The sequence below is a fragment of the Zootoca vivipara genome, chromosome 12 (genome assembly GCF_965207765.1).
Source record: "Zootoca vivipara chromosome 12, rZooViv2.hap1.1, whole genome shotgun sequence".
In the NCBI taxonomy this organism is placed as follows: Eukaryota; Metazoa; Chordata; class Lepidosauria; order Squamata; family Lacertidae; genus Zootoca; species Zootoca vivipara.
The window spans coordinates 46,568,201-46,585,995 of NC_142595.1; the positions used below are offsets into that span (position 1 = coordinate 46,568,201).

The following is a 17,795-nucleotide window of genomic DNA, read 5'->3' on the forward strand; positions in this document are numbered from 1 at the left end:
CTTCTGTCTTTGTGCTAACAAGACTCTTGCCGCTGTTGTAGCATACATAAATAAGTTCTTTATTTTACTTGGCAGGTCTTGCCCTAGGATCCCTAACAAAAAGGCTTCTGGATTTTTTCTTTACGAATGTCATTTTGAACATCTTTTTCAATTCATTATATATCATCTCCCAATTTTTTTTGACTTCTCTACATTCCCACCACATATGATATAAAGTACATTCTTTTTCTTTGTATTTCGAACATATGTTTGACCCGGTTTTGTACATTTTTGCCGGTGTAATATGCCATCTGTACATCATTTTCATGTAATTTTCCTTCAAAAGAGAACAATCTGTAAATTTCAAATCTGCTTTCCACAATTTTCCCCAATCCTCAAATGGTATATTATGTCCTATATCTTGTGCCCATTTGACCATAACCCATTTGACTTCCTCGTCTTTTGTTTCCCATTCTAGCAGAATACTGTATGCTTTCTTCAGTAGTTTCACGTCTTCTTCTATCACCTCCTTTTGGAATTAGAAATTGTATAACTAAACCATAGTTGTCAAGTTTTCCCTTTTCTCGCGAGGAAGCCTATTCAGCATAAGGGAATTTAATTGTCTATAATGCAACCAACTCTGAAAATAAATGATCTTTAATTTCTTCATAGTCTTTTAATTTCTATTTTCCTTCTTGGTCTTCAATAAATCTCTATAAGTAGGCCACTTTCCTTTTTTGCCAAGTGGTTTGAGTAACAAAGCTTCTATTGGTGATAGCCACTAATAGAAGGCAGTCAGGCATTTGCCAGTTGAGCTACCCGATTCTGCTCCTACTCGGTGCAAGCAGGAGTGGAGGCGGGGATCTGTCAGCTGGGGAGTGGAGTCTTTGCACTCCCCAGCTGAGCTGCCCAATCCCACCCCTAATTGCAAGCAACATTTCCAACATTTCTGTGATGAAAATAAGGACATTCTGTTCCATACCATCCAATATTTCTCCAATGAAAAAAGGAACATCCTAAGGAAAACTGGGATATCCTAGGATAACATCAGAAACTGGGATATCTTCTGTAAATCTGGGACTGTCCCTGGAAAATAGGGGGACATGCAGAGACTGTTGGTTTGTCAATGGAATAGCAGCAGAATATCTTGTGGAGAATGTAGGTAAAAATGGCCATGGTCTTAAACAATACCACTTCATGTATAGAAGACAATAAAGGAAATTTCTAAGATTCTTTTTAATTCTTTCTCCTTATTAGTTGCTCCCTGTTGTTCAACTCAGGCCTCAAGGCAATGATGTAGCATTTTGGAGCAAAGATGCAGCCCAATAACCCAGCACTGGAGGCCAAGATGGAAATAATCACCACCACTACCATGTATTTCCCTTTGGTGCTCAGGTAGGTTGGGAGAAAAGAAAGCCAAACACTGCAAAAGAGCAACATGCTGAAGGTAATGAATTTGGCTTCATTAAAACTGTCAGGTAATCTGCGGGCCAGAAATGCCACAATGAAACTGGCAATGGCCAGGAGGCCCATGTAGCCCAGGACACAATAAAACAGGGTCACGGACCCTTCATTACATTGCACAATGATTTCTGTGGTTAAAGAGTGCATATCTACATCAGGGAATGGGGGAGATGTCATCAACCACAAAGTACAAACAATAGATTGAATAAAAGAACAGGAAACTACAACAGAGTAGGCCAGTCTTTTCCCTACCCACTTCCTCATGCTAGAGCCTGGCTTGGTGGCCATGAAAGCTACAACTACAGTGATCGTTTTGGCCAACATGCAAGAAATAGCCACAGAGAAAATCATGCCGAAAGCAGGTTGCCTGAGAAGACAGGTCACTTTCCCAGGTTTGCCAATAAATAACAAAGAAGAGAGGAAGCAGAGCAATAGGGAGACCAGGAGAGTGTAGGTGAGGGCTCGGTTGTTGGCTTTGACTATGGGGGTATCTTTGTGCTTCGCAAAAGTGCCTAATACCAGAGTTGTGAGAAGGGAAAAAGAAAGAGCAACAGAAGCTAAGCTGATCCCAAAAGGTTCTTCATAGGAAAGAAAGCTCATAGTTTTGGAGATGCATTGGTTTCTCTTCTTATTTGGATATTGATCTTCTGGGCATCTGAAGCAGTCCTGCGTATCTGAAAAGCAGGGCAAATTCCAAAGGCAATTAATGTGCTTTCCTAGCCAACTATATATCAAGTTACAGGTAGGTAGCCATGTTGGTCTGGCGTAGTAAAAAAAATAAAATTCATTCCAGTAGCACCTTAGAGGCCAAGTTTGTCATTAGTATGAGCTTTCCTTTGCATTTCCGTGTGCTGCTCTGGTTCACCAGAAGCGGCTTTGTCATGCTGGCCACATGACCTGGAAGCTGTATGCCGGCTCCCTCAGCCAATAACGAGAGATGAGTGCCGCAACCCCAGAGTCGGTCACATCTGGACCTAATGGTCAGGGGTCCCTTTCCCTTTCCCTTTTAAGGTGCTACTGGAAGGATTTTTTTTATTTTGCTTCAACTATATATCAGTCGTCTAATTTAAACCTGCTCCTTCTTAGTCTACCAACTTCATCTGATATGCCTGCTGAGACTCTACCTGCCTGAGCATTGTCTCACTAGGGTGAAACGTACTCTAGCTATCTCCCCCCTGGATTACTGCAATTTAATCTATGTGAGGCTACCTTTGAAGGTGCTCAGAAACAACAAGTAATCTAGAATGCAGCAGCTGCCAGGACCGTATAACACTAAAAAAACCTACATTGTCTAGCAGTACGTTTCCAATCACAATTCAAAGTTTTGGTGCTGTCTTTAAATCCCTAAACAGCCTCAGCCCTGTATGCCTGAAGTAGTGTCTCCACCAACATCTCAGCTTGGACACTGAGATCCAGCTCTGAGGACATTCTAGCGGCTCCCTCACTGCAAGAGGAGAGGTTACATGGAACCTGGCAGAGGGCCTTTTCAGTAGTCACATCAACAGTCCAAGGGGCAGCATATGAAGAAGAAGAAGAAGAAGAAGAAGAAGAAGAAGAAGAAGAAGAAGAAGAAGAAGAAGAAGAAGAAGAAGAAGAAGAAGAAGAAGAAGAAGTAGTTGTTATGGTGACAATGCATTTTATTATCATACCAGGCTCAAGATTATTTTCATCATTATCAACATGTTCCAAATATTATGATTTCTTGACCTATTTGGGCTTGTTGCAGAGATAATGTAACAGCCACAGAGCCAATATATCATTCATTAATGTATTTTAACACAGTGCACCACGCTTAAATTTATCATATTGGGAACAGAAGTCATGTTTTTGCTTCTTTTTTATGTCCTTGATTGATAGACCATATAAACATTCCTAGTATATCTTCACCAAACCATTTCCTATCTTGAACTAACATCTATCTCTGCTGACATTAAACTTATTAATAGGCTATAATGGAGTTGTCACCTTTATGCTAAAACCTTGAATTACTCAATCAATCCACATCTGCAAAAAAATCTGCAAAAAAATCTTTGAAATCATGCGCTTTATATGAACCTGTCACATACCTTTCTGAAAAAGATGCAATGCATCAAACATCAAAAATAAAGTATACCAAGATTGCTTTATGTAGTAGGTTTTCATTTTCATCGTATTATTGCAACTTAACCTTGAGTTAAGTTGCAATAATATGATGTTCCTCTGATAATTTGGGATTTAAGGGTATTGGAAATTATGTATTGTAGATTTCTGTTCTACAATACCCTATAAGGGGAAATGTAATATAACGATCCCTACCTTTGGCCGTCTAATCAGTTATGTCTTTGGGAGACTCATTGCTTAGTGACCAGTCTTACCCTCCTTACTGATCCAGGAAGTTATGATTTCACTAGGGTTTCTAAATTTACAATCAGTTATTTGTAATGTGAACTTGTAATCTATCTCTTGTTGTCGTTATTCCTTAGCCTCAGATATCTTCTCATCCATAAAGGTCAATGAAGTTCAGTTAGGTAAATTAATTTTATTATCTCAGCATATATTGGAAAGACTTATCCTTGACTCTTAAATATCATTTGTCCTGATAGGGAATGGGGCAAACCCTCCCCCTTAATGTGGTATCTGCTTCAGGGGGAACTGGGCTGAAACAATGGTCAGACCCAGAATCTGTGGCATATAATCAGGTTCAGACTTCACATCTGAACAGATTAAATTTGTCATCATCGTCATCATTGTTACCATCATTACCACTTGTCTGCTGATGTAATGCTTAAACTATTTCTTCTCTTTTGGATATCTTAAACTATGTTGCGGCAACTTCCAAATCCATCCATCCTTTGGGTCCCTTCCAACTCTAAGATTCTATGAGTCTATGAGAAAGCATTGCAGACAGTGGCATAAGCAGGGGGGAGGAGGCGGCTCCACGTTCCATCCCTGAGGAACACCATTGGGACACTCGTGCATTGGTGCCGCCCCCATTGGGACACTTGCATGGGCGATGTGCCACTCCCCCACGCTCAGGGTGCCAAAGCTCCTAGCTCCGCTACTGGTTGCAGAAGGGTAATTAATTTCTCTGAGTGTTTTTGAGAAAGTACTAGAGAAATATTTGCACACCATACCAAGCAGAATACGGTCATACCTCGGTTTAAGTACGCCTCAGTTTGAGTATTTTCAGTTTAAGTCCTCCACGGACCTGTCTGGAACGGATTAATCCACTTTCCATTACTTTCAATGGGAAAGTTCGCTTCAGTTTAAGTACAGACTTCCGGAACAAATTGTGTTTGTAAACCGAAGTACCACTGTAGCTTACTTACATGCACAGCATGGTAAATAAACATTTGTAATGAGCTCTTAGTCAAAATCTATAATAATAATTTGTGATGAAATTAAAAATGATTTCTATATCATGTACCATTCTGGTCTGAAATCTTGCCTTCTGGACATGGAGCACAATCATAGCAGCAAAATTTTTCACCTTCCTTCCTTTTCTTCTGATGACCAGGAGGGCAGTGTTCAGTGCACACAGAAATGGGCATCACCTATCCGTAAACAGGAAGGGGTTACAGGCTGGATTTATTTTTTATTTTTATTTTTTAGGTATCCTGATGAATTAATTGTACACTCATTCTATGACAGGCAGTCAGGGAGTGCAGCTCTAGCAATAACCAGAGAAGGAATGACAGTTACGAAGAGCACAAAGAGAAGTAGCGGCATTATACAGTTTGACTTCACCCTCAAAGCTTAACCCCTCCATTGTCTCCCAACATGGGATGCCAACAATTCAAGAAACAACAATTAATAAATAAAACTTTTACATCGAATGCACCACTATATATAGTCTGACCATTGAGCCATCTCCCTTGCTAACATTAGATGTTGCTTATCTTTTCCATTCCTTCTTGGAGATGCAGAAAACGTTGCAGTTCAAGCATGATTCTTCCCACTGAGGTTGGCTCTTGTGCAACAGAAAAATAGATAACCCAGTGCTGTATCACTAACACATTTAATCAAGATCCCTTAAATCCCTGTCATATACAAATAAGGCATAGGTAAAATCTACAAAAAATATACTGTTGTTTGTTGGCAGTTCAGTGTCGCACCTAGGATCTTCATAATAATAATAATAATAATAATAATAATAATAATAATAATAATAATAATAATTTATTATTTATACCCCACCCATCTGGCCGGGTTCCCCCAGCCACTCTGGGCGGCTTCCAACAAAACATTAAAATACAGAAATCAAACATTAAAAGCTTCCCTAAACAGGGCTGCCTTGAGATGCCTTCTAAAGGTCTGGTAATTGTTGTTCTCTTTGACCTCTGGTGGGAGGGCATTCCACAGGGTGGGTGCCACTACCGAGAAGGCCCTCTGCCTGGTTCCCTGTAACTTGGCTTCTCGTAGCGAGGGAACCGCCAGAAGACCCTCGGCGCTGGACCTCAGTGTTCGGGCAGAACGATGGGGGTGGAGACGCTCCTTCAGGTATACTGGACCGAGGCCGTTTAGGGCTTTATCCATGTGCTAGATAATCAGATTGTCCCTATGAATATCCAATACAAAGAGATATAGTATGCCGAACAAATAGCTGTTCTGTTGGGACACATTGGGAGAACATGGGGGTTATAGGAATATCCCAGGATTGTGACCTGGTTAAAACCTTTGTGCCACATTATCATGTTCTTGTGAATGATGAATTTATTTCCTTCACAAGCACTATCATCCACCTCTCCAACTTTCACTCGAAGGAAGGACTTGTTTGGGAATATGACCATGTTCATGATGTCAAATCCACCTCCCATTTCCCTTTTATCAGTAAATGACATTGTTTCTCCAGCTGAGTTGTTAAATGAAATGTCAAGAAGGAAAGGGTGGAGCTAATTGAAAGACAAAAAGGCAGAAAAGAGAGAAGTCATGGAGATTTTAAATGTAATGCCATGATGTACAAAATCACTTCATTGCCAATAGTATTGCTTACAAATACCATGAGTGAGAAATCTTCTATTTTCCCATAGAAGATAAAAAACCTACATTATGCACTGAAGACTGTATTTTGTTTCAGGCCAGAATGTGCAGAAAATAATGTGAATAAACTAAGTTTTATCAAAGGAATAAAATCCACAGCAGCATTTCATATAATTAGTTCCATATGAGAATCTGCACTTCTTTAAAACACATTACCTGCCATGGCTGCAGATCTTGAAGGTCAGCTATTTTATGACCCACCATTGCTCTGTGCTTGGATCTTGTTAAATAAATGTCATGTAAAGCATGAGCCACCACATGGACAGCATTGTAGATGCTATAGCTGTGGCCAGTCATGCCCATTTCAAAGAGTGGATCAGGAAGACTCTCCAGGATCTCCTCTCTCGTACATTGTTCACTTGTGTCCTTTGGCACACTGGGGTTGGGAAAATCACAGTCAAATGCTTGCTCCCAGAAGTCCTTCAGAAAACCATTTCCTTTTATCCCATCAGGTTTTATGCTCTGAAGAAACTCCTGGAACCCTGGAAGCTTTTTTGAGTGAATTGTGAAGCAAAGGGAACCTTGGAAGAGACCAAGATCCCAACTCCTTTGAAGCCCTAACAACATGAAATCAATCTGAGTTGTTATGATCCAAACTTTTGTAACTGATTCAATGCCATTTTTTTCAATATCTTGTAGCAAAAAGAAAATAGATGTCAGCCATATGAGTGCCATAGATTCTCCATAGATGATAAATGTGTTGGCTTTGTCATCCTTGACATCATTGTAACTACTTAATAGGACATCATAAACTTCATCAAAATTATCAAAACGAGCTAGTTTTGGGAACCTTTGTGTGAAGGCCGAACAGATTCCATTTTTGGATAACAATGGTTCCATAGTCTGCAAGAAATGTTCTCCACTTTCATCATCCACAACAAAGAGTCCAACCCATGTCCATCCAAAATGCTTATGCAAGCCGATTATTCCCATATATTGATGGGCTTCATTTGGAACCATACGGTAGAAGGAAGAGATATGACTTGCATCATTCTCCTCCTCAGTGGGAAATGAACCATAAGTGAGCTAAAAGAAATTGCACAGATATTACAGAAGTACATTGTGAACAATGACTCTTTCGGTTAATTCTCTACAGCTATGAATATACGTCCAAGATTCATAAAAATCATTCATCAATCATATTATGCCTTTCATGGAAATTTACGTCTGGCTTTTAAGAACTGAGTATTAACTATAGACATTTTCTGAATTTTCGAATCACAGCAAGAATAACATCATGATATAATGGGGAAAATGTTTTCCGCTACCCCACCCTTTGCCCTTGCAGCCCTGATAAGAAGCTGCTTCAGGTGAGGGGCTGTGAGAAACATCATGGGAATGATGTTTCTGTGACCAAGGGGAAAGTGTGAAGTTCCCTTGTCATTTTGTTTTTAGCTGCTGCATGTTGTTTAAGTAATCTTCTTATATTTATAGTTTACAAATGAGGGTTTTTGATGTTATTATCTTTGTATTGTTTTGCTATGCTATGATATTGTTATACAGTGGTACCTTGGTTTAAGAACAGCTTAGTTTACGAACAACGTGGATTAAGAACGCTGCAACCCCAGAAATAGGTGCTTTGGTTTGTGAACTTTGCCTTGGAATAAGAACATGTTCCGCTTACTGTCGAGTGTGTTCCATTTGTAAATCGAGTCCCCTGCTGCTATGGGAAAGCATGCCTTGGTTTAAGAATGCTTTGTTTTAAGAACGGATTTCCGGAACGGATTAAGTTCGTAAACTAAGGTACCATTGTACTATGAATTTTTTCTGGATGTTATTGCTTTGGTGTGTTAATATGAAATAGCTTTGTAATATTGGCTTGAAATGTATCCCTCTTTGACATAAGCTGCTTTGAGCATGATTTTGTTTATGGAAAAGTAGCATGCAAATAAAATGAATGGAAAGACGGATGGCAATCTATAGAATAAGGTTGGTCCATATGTATACATGGTGCGAAAGGCTGGGGTGAAGAAGTGTGTCTTTAAAGAGCACATGGCAAATAGTATTCACTATACACTGAAGGTGCTAGACATCACACTGTAAATATTTCCAAAATTTAGTGGATGCCATAGAGGGCCCTTCTGGTAGCAAGCAAATGAGAGTGCAAGGTGCTGTAAAGGGACTTTGATAATTGAGAATCATATATTGCTGCTACTAAAAGTTAATAATATCACAAATAAGAAAATTGCTTCAAATAGCATCTTTCAAATTATGCTGCTTGCTGGGTGGGATTTTGAAATAATAAAGATACTCCCATTTTCACCAACTGGATAAGACTTTCATTTTGGTTCCTTCAGAGAATGATGTTGAAAGATTATTCATTGCTATGCTCCCTCAATTCTTGGCAGGTAAAATATTAGGTAGCTAGCACTAGCCTTTCCTAACAATTATAACTTCGTCCTTCTGTTCCATATTTAATAATAATGTTTTAATGATAAATAAATAATAGATATTTATCAGTTCTATAGAAAGTACTGTACAATGATTTTGGTCTCTAAGGAAGATCTATTCAAGAATAGGACTCTATTCATCCTGGAAATCTGCCCAATTCAGTGATAATACCTGTGGAATCTTGAAGAGGCCTATGTTGTCTCTCATATGGAAGGATGTATCAGAGCTAAGTCCCCCAATGATGGCCATGAGGTTTTTCTGAGTGTCACATTTATAGTTAGGGACAAATCTGTGAGATTTGAAGAGCAGGTCTAATGTGGCACGGTAGGTCATCCTTGCATCATGATAGCTATCATAGATGTGGAACCCAAGAGTGATATTGGGCAAGATTGTGGGGTTCTCATTGATCTCTTTCACAGCAAATGTCAAGGCAAGTATGTGCTGGTAGAATTTTATCACCATGCTGCAAAAAAGTTAATCAATTTACAGTTTCAGAGGCGATTTCTACAATGCATAAAATTAACATGCCACAGTTTTCCCCATTTCTGATTCAAATTGATTATGATTAAAATTAAACAATGGTATTTTAATCAAAGCTAAGAGACAACAAACAGTATTTTGATTAAAATTAAACAATGGTATTTTAATCAAAGCTAAGAGACAACAAACAGTAAATGAAAATGATGATTAAGCTGGGCTTCTGTGTTCTGCATGGTACTTCGACCAAACCACCTTTGTTTCCTACATTCCCAATCTTACTGTAAATTCATTTCTTCACCTTTTCCCAGAAACACTTATATAAAAAGGTACCATAAGTCATGACATAAATCCACCTGCCTAATTCACAGTTGCTGTATGAACTTTTGCTTAACATACACATTTTAAAGGAACTATGTTAAAAATATAATAGGGGGGGAAGCACACACACACACACACACACACACACACACACACACACACACACAAATCTAGCCCAGCAGCTTACGGATGTCACTGTACTGCCTCAACCATCAGGCTTACAATTCTAAGGGCATGACACAGAAGGAAAGAGACTACAGAGAAATGTAGGGTAGAGAGAAAACTCTTACTATGAAACGTCGAAGACAATCTGTGAAGGGTGTTCTCTGAAGAAAACTTCACAAAATATATGAAAGATTTGAGAAGAAATCCCACCAATGATGAAGCCCCCTGGTTGGTACCACTCATGTGGAATAGGAAATGGCTCATTCATTGGACACCTAATAGCATCTATTTTGCACTCGACAAACATTGGCAGAAACAGGAACAACCATAGCAACAGCATCCTGAAAGTGTATCTTTTATACTCTTGCAACAAACCTCTTCAGTAGAAATATTACCCAGTCTATATCTGTATTGAAAATATTTTTACATATTTTCAGATGTTCCCCTTGCTTGGTTTCTGCCATAGTTTCTTTTAGGATGAATTTGCTGGAATGGATTATGCCTGACTCTGGTAATACAAATTGCGGCAAATCTAAAAGAGTGACTTGTGAGCTGAATTTTAGAATCAAAGCCTGAAAAATGCATGCCTTGATGTGTAGATAAGATTATCACCACTCATTTAAATTCTGGCCAATAATATGAAGAAAGGGGAGATTCCATAAATAAAAGTGACATGGTTCTGCCTGCCTCTTGCCCCTATGGCCAGCTGTCTGTGGCAAAAAAAGAGAGTGATTTATTATAACCACTTCCAGGGTGGGTTATTGACTGTTTTGAAGTACCTACCAGAAAGTCTTGTGGGCTTTGACCAAGTGAACTAAATATAATTATTTACATAATTGCTTGAGGATATAACCTTCTCAGCATTTTAGCTCAGAGTGGCACTTTTGGTAACCAACATGTTGGATAGGGACATATATTAGGGACATGTCAGCACATGTGAGGGGTGTGTCTAAAAATGCATTTAGAAAAATATTGCCTCAACGGCAACCATCAAAGACTGCAGCAGCACCCACATAGCTGTAAAGAAGAAGGTTAAACAGCAAAATAAGGCATGAATTGAGGGAGGGCAGGGTGGGGGAAGTTCTGGAGCCGACTGAGGACTAGCATGTAAGTTGTTGTTGTTGTTGTTGTTGTTGTTGTTTAGTCATTTAGTCGTGTCTGACTCTTCGTGACCCCATGGACCAGAGCACGGCAGGAACCCCTGTCTTCTACTGCCTCCCCCAGTTTGGTCAGACTCATGTTGGTGGCTTTGAGAACACTGTCCAACTATCTCGTCCTCTGTCGTCCCCTTCTCCTTGTGCCCTCCATCTTTCCCAACATCAGGGTCTTTTCCGGGGAGTCTTCTCTTCTCATGAGGTGGCCAAAGTATTGGAGCCTCAGCTTCAGGATCTGTCCTTCCAGTGAGCACTCAGGGCTGATTTCCTTCAGAATGGATAGGTTTGATCTTCTTGCAGTCCATGGGACTCTCAAGAGTCCCATGTAAGTTACATCCCCTATTGTAAGTGTGGGGCGGTCCTGACTCTACCTGGCCAACCCCCTTGGCAAGCCCTCCCCCCCAGCCAGGATTGGCTAATTGTCAAGGCTAGGCAGGAACCTCCACGTATCCAGCTCAGGAGAAGGGAGAAGCCAGCTACCTTGCCCATGCAAAAGCTGCCCCCCAGTTAATGTGGGAAGCGGTCATTACTACTTTTGACCACAAATCTGCAGCTGGTGCAAAATGTAGAGGCCCAACTGCTCACTGCAGTAGAATTTCACCATCATATGTTCTTTCATCCTTCTTGAAAGAATCACACTGTCTGCTAATGCATGGAAGGGGCTCGTGCATGCCCACCAAGCAATATACAGCTGAGAAGCAGACAGGGCACATTTTGATTATATGCTACCTTGAGGGAAAAGGACATTTCGCAACACTCTTCCCTAAATAATTCTTATTTCCACATTAATTCCTTTTAGTACAGTTGCTTTTTATGGATCTACTCAGTAAGTACTTGTATAAAGTCCCCTAAACTTGGTGCCCTGTGTGGGCCAATTGTCCGCACCAACCTAAATCTCGTGCTTGGAAGAATAGCTTTTCTGCCATCAAGTAGCCTACCCATTATGGCATTCTGCAGGAGTAAGCCTTCTGCAAATACCTTCTCATGAAAAGGTAAATACTGTACTTTGTAGGAATTAGGGCTTTCGTCATCCCTCCAAAAATCAGCTTGTTGTCCCAGATTTATTTCAGCTTCAAGTACAGGCATTGCTCCAGGGGTTTCAGAGCCTCTCACAATTTAGATGTTACAGCAAATTGGAGCTCAACAAAAAGTCACAGGCTGTTTCCTATCAGGATTAAATTATATCATATCTCCTCTTTGAAAACTCTTGTCATATGCTTGGTATTCTGTAACCCTGCATTCTACCTTCCAATAAATTCATAAATGCTCACATTCTACCAGAATACAACTCTTCCCCGAAAGGCATGTTTTAAAGTTCATATTGCATCACAATACAGTCCTTCCCTTTTTGCTAGTTTCCATCTATCACCAGGTCTGAGGCATGGAGCCAGTTCTATGAGGTTGGGGTTATGTTGGAATAGCAGCAGAATAGGGAGGCTGTAGTAAAAATGCCTTTGATCTTAAACAACACCACTTCATATATAATAAGACAGTGAAGGAAAATTGCTGGGGTTCTTTTTAATTCTTTCTCTTTATTAGTTGCTCTTTGTTGTTCAACTCAGGCCTCAAGGCAATGATGTAGCATTTTGGAGCAAAGATGCAGCCCAATAACCCAGCACTGGAGGCCAAGATGGAGATGATCTCCACCACCACCATGTATTTCCCTTTGGTGCTCAGGTAGGTTGGGACAAAGGACAGCCAAACACTGCAAAAGAGCAACATGCTGAAGGTAATGAATTTGGCTTCATTAAAACTGTCAGGTAATCTGCGGGCCAGGAATGCCACAATGAAACTGGCAATGGCCAGGAGGCCCATGTAGCCCAGGACACAATAAAACAGGGTCACGGACCCTTCATTACATTGCACAATGATTTCTGTGGTTAAAGAGTGCATATCTACATCAGGGAATGGGGGAGATGTCATCAACCACAAAGTACAAACAATAGATTGAAAAAAAGAACAGGAAACTACAACAGAATAGGCCAGTCTTTTCCCTATCCACTTCCTCATGCCAGAGCCTTGCTTGGTGGCCATGAAATCTACAACTACAGTGATTGTTTTTGCCAACATGCAAGAAACAGCCACAGAGAAGATCATGCCGGAAGCAGGTTGCCTGAGAAGACAGGTCACGTTCCCAGGTTTCCCAAGAAACAACAAAGAAGAGAGGAAGCAGAGCAGAAGGGAGACCAGGAGAGTGTAGGTGAGGGTTTGATTGTTGGCTTTGACTATGGGGGTATCTTTGTGCTTCACAAAAGTGCCTAAAACCAGGGTCGTGAGAAGGGAAAAAGAAAGAGCAACAGAAGCTAAGATGATCCCAAAAGTTTCTTCATAGGAAAGAAAGCTAATAGTTTTGGGCATGCATTGGTTTCTCTGAAACAGTCATCTATATCTGAAAAACAAGTCAAAATTCCAAAGGAGATTAATGTGATTTCTTTGCCATCTATGTGACAGTTGTCTAATTTCAACCTGCTCCTTCTTAGTCTACCAACTCCATCTCATGAACCGACTGAGAGTCTACCTGACTGCGTATTTTCTTGCTAGGGTGGCATGTGCTCTGGCTATCTCCTCCTTGAATTGCAATGTGCTCTATGTGGGTCTACCTTTGAAGGTGACTCAGAAACAACTACTGTAATCTATAATTGGGTGGCTTCCAAGACCATATAACACTGGTCCTAAAAGAGCTACATTGGCTCCCAGTACATTTCCAAACACAATTCAAAGTGTTGGTGCTGCCTTTAAATCCCCCAATGGCCTGATCCTGTATGCCTGAAGTAGCGTCTCCACCCACACCATGCAACCTAGACACTGAGATAAAGCTCTGAGGGCCTTCTGAAGGTTCCCTCATTGCAAGGTGCAAGGTTACAGGGAACCTGGCAGAAGACCTTTTCAGTAGTCACATCTGACTTGTGGAATGCCCTCCCAGTAGAGATCAAGCAGGCCAAATTCCAAAGACAATTAATGTGCCTTTCCCCCCAGCATGTGACAGTTGTTTAATTTTAATTTTAGTTAGTAGATGATATTGTAACAATAAATTTTATTATAATTTCAAGCTCAGTTTTTTTTTTATTCTCATTAATATGTGCCAATTATATGCCTAGTAGGTAATAAAGTATATAGAGAACTAAATAATTTGGACTTCGTTGAGGCTTCCTGCCAAATCCATGAAGTCTGCACAAGGGTAATTATTATATCTAAGTGTTTTTGAGAAGGTACTGGGAGTCAACTGAGACATATTTGCACCCCATACCAAGCAGAAGAGCTTACTGATATGCACAGCGTAGTGAATAATCATTTGTAATTAGCTCTTAGGCAATATACATTGAATTACTTTGCCATTAAAATAAAAATGAAATAAGATAAAATAAAAATCATGTACCATTCTGGTCTGAAATCGTGCCTTCTGGACATGGAGCACAATCATAACAGCAAAACTTTTCACCTTCCTTCTTTTTCTTCTGATGACCAGGAGGGCGGTGTTCCGTGCACACAGAAATGGGTATCACCTATCCATAAACAGGAAGGGGGTTCAGGTTGGAGACTTTACTTCAAAGTTCTCCTACAGAATTTCTTATATACCGTGCTCATTCCATGGCAGGCAGTAAGGTCACGTCCATTTAGGCAAACTAGGCAGCTGCCTAGGGCACCAAAATGGAGGGGTTGCTGGCCAGCCTGCCGGGGGGGGCGGGAAGGAAGCCTGCTCTTGCGAGAGGTGGCGGCGGGATGAGTGCCCCGAAAGGAGCGCTTTTGGGGCGCTGATCCTGTCGCCACCTCTCGCAGGGGTGGGCGGCCGCGTCTCCCTTCTCCCCGGCTCACTGTGGGGCAGGGGGAGGGAAAGCGGCCCAGACGGAGCCCTCCCTCGCCGCTTGCCCCAAAGCAAGCGGGCGGCGAGGGAAGGCTCCATCTGGGCCACTTTGGACACCTGAATGTATTTGCTCTGCAAAAAACAGGCATTTGCAGAAACAGGAAGAACAAAAGCCACAACATCCTTGAAGTGTAGCTTTTCTCCTCTTGCAACAAACCTCTTAAGCTGAGATGCTTCCCAGTCTGCAAATATACTTAAATTATGTTTATTTGTTTTCAGGTATTTCAGTTGTTTTATAGTTTGTGTGTTTTCTACATAGGTTTCTTTTAAGAGGAATTGGCTGGATTTGATGGTACCTGGCTCTGCCGATAGAAATAGTGGTAACCCTAAAAGAGTGAGCTCCGTTTTAGAAGTCTGACAAATGCATGCCTTGATGCATAGATTGTCTTCACTCGTTGAAAGTCTAGCCAATATTATGAAGAAGGGGAAACATCATCAATAAAAGTGATATGGTACTGCCTGCCTCTTGCCCCTATGGCCAGCTGTCTGTGGCAAGAAGAGTAATTTATTATAACCACTTCCATGGTGGGTTATTAACTATTTTCAAGTGCCTACCAGAAATTCTCTCAAGCTTTAACCAAGTGAACCAAATATAATTATTTGGATAATTCCTAGAGGAGATAATAACTTTCTCAGCATTTTAGCTCACAGTGAAACTTTTGGCAACCAACATGTTTGGTAGGGACCTATATTAGGGGCATATCAACACATGTGATGGGCGTGTCTAAAAATAGAAAGGTTTTGGGAAAATGTATTTACAGAAATATCTTTAATTATAAAGTGAACAGTCCCCATTACTCCAAGACTAGCTCTACTTAATTTGTATAGTCATGATACGTTGCCAGTTAAAAACAAAGAACATATTGTCACAGGTGGTTTGGGACGCTTTGTTGGACAATCGACAGGAGTAGACCTCCATTCGGTCTTTTTTGGGAATTGCTGCATGGACTTATGAAGTCAGAGGTGCTTCCACTGCAATCCATCCTGGGCTGCTCAACAAATAACATATCACAAAATAAACTCTGATATGGATAGGAAGCGTCAGGTCAACCTGCCCTAGGTTGACCCAAGCTGTACTCTTACGAAACAAAACACACATTTATTTGGGTTGTGGGGATGTTTCATTTAGTTTAAAAAACACACCTAATTAAACAAACCACTGGGATGGGGGGGAGGGAAGGAGAAATTGTGTCTCCATCCCTAAACCAACCCACGCCAACTGAGAGAACGTGGTTGAATTCTGCAAGGTACTTTTTGCAAATAGCTTCTCAGTGGGGCAGCTGCTTACAAGAGAGCATCCTGAATGCTGCAGGAATGCTGCAGCAGTGCAAGAGACGATCCTCCTTCCTGAATGTTTCTTTTTCCTAGATGTACTGCAACAAGGTCAAGCAGGAGTAAAGAAGCCTACTCAGTATGTAAAGAAGTACCCATAACAGGATCTCATTGCAATAAGGCCATCAAAACCCAGAACAATGAGCTAGGAATATGGGAATCGAAACTCAAAGCTTGGGTGTAAAAATATTGAAAGTTCAGAGCTTAACATAATGATTAAATATTGTTCATATTCAGTTTCTAAATATCCCTTTCAAAGTGAAATGGAAAGTATAGACAGGACTCAAATATATACTCAGTAGCGGAGTGGGAATGGTCTGCTAATTGTGCTTGTATTTCACATGAAATGTTTGAAGTGAGATGGTTAAATGCTTCCCTTAGAGAGATCTACAACCTATAGAGGGCAATCAAGTGGAGCTCAACAAGCTCCAAGTAACACATTCCAGAGCCATAAAGAAACAATCTTCATGTCTCTTTTGCCACTCTCTACCATTTTCAAGATAATAAATTGCAGTTCAAGTTTGTAGCAGTACAAGTATTTCCTCGTCATCTGAGCAAGAAGTCCTCAAATATGAATTGCCTTTCCAGCAGTAAAATCAGCAGCAACTAGGCCCCTGACAACCTTTGAAAACCTCCTCCAAATGACAAAGGGACACGACAAAGGGATGGTATCTGCAATATACAAAATACTACTCTAAAATCCCATGAATCCCCTAGACACAATCAAAAGACAATGGGAAGACGACATAGGCTATGAGAGTAACCCCAATCAATGGACCAGAATGTGGTCTAAAACCGCTTTTAAATCCATATCAACAAAAAGAAAATAACTCACACTGAAAATCACCTACAGGTGGTACCTAACACCAAGAAAACTAGCTCTAATACGCCCAGAAATCTCACCAAAATACTGGAGAGGGTGCACCTTAACAGGCACATATTTCCACATGTGGTGGGAGTGCCCCCAAATCCAACTATTCTGGACAACAACCATATGAGAAATAAGCAAAATAACCAAGCAAACATTAGAAATGACCCCAGGCCTTACTTAATATCTTCCAAGAAAATAATTCCAAATTACACCACAAAGAACTCATAACCCACTTACTCTCAGCAACCAGAAGCACCATAACCAGACAATGGACAGACCTGTCAGGAGTAAGCATGGACCAATGGTACCAAATAATATGGGAAACAGCCTTACTAGAAAAACTAACCAATAAGCTGAAACTGACACGGAGACAAATAGAAGAAGACGACTTCACCCCGGTATGGGTCCCTTTTATCACATACATAGCCCAACAAGACAATGACAAAACCACACCAACAGCATACAAATCAATATGGCTAATCTGATCCAAAACACTCACCCACCCCACTCACACACAAAACAAAGATCACCACAGCCAACCACAAATGAACAACCATACCCTAGGCCAACCCCAACATCTCTCACCACCAAAGGAACACAAGCGAACAGCAGAGAAGCTGCACAAGTGATGCTGCCAAAAAAAAACCCATATATTATGTAAAATGGAAACATCGTCACCCAACCCCAACCCCACCCATCTACTTCTTTTCCCCTTTCTTCCCAATGTCTCAACAAATGAAACTGATTTATAAAAATGTTA

At 40.7% G+C, this 17,795-nt stretch overlaps 1 protein-coding gene across 2 annotated transcripts; it reads right to left on the minus strand.

Annotated features, from left to right (window-relative positions):
• Nucleotides 1-1,215: 1,215 nt before the first annotated feature.
• On the minus strand, nucleotides 1,216-9,315 carry LOC118078125 (vomeronasal type-2 receptor 26-like). Of its 2 annotated transcripts, XM_088655511.1 has the most exons (5): nucleotides 9,025-9,315; nucleotides 6,619-7,488; nucleotides 6,087-6,314; nucleotides 4,850-4,976; nucleotides 1,216-2,117 (listed from the first exon to the last, which is right to left on the minus strand). In XM_088655511.1, exons 1-5 carry the CDS (start codon nucleotides 9,313-9,315, stop codon nucleotides 1,216-1,218), a joined length of 2,418 nt encoding a protein of 805 aa, XP_088511637.1. The 2 variants fall into 2 exon arrangements, with proteins under 2 accessions (XP_088511637.1, XP_034957738.3); XM_035101847.3 differs by lacking the exon at nucleotides 6,087-6,314.
• Between the last annotated feature and the right edge of the window lie 8,480 nt (nucleotides 9,316-17,795).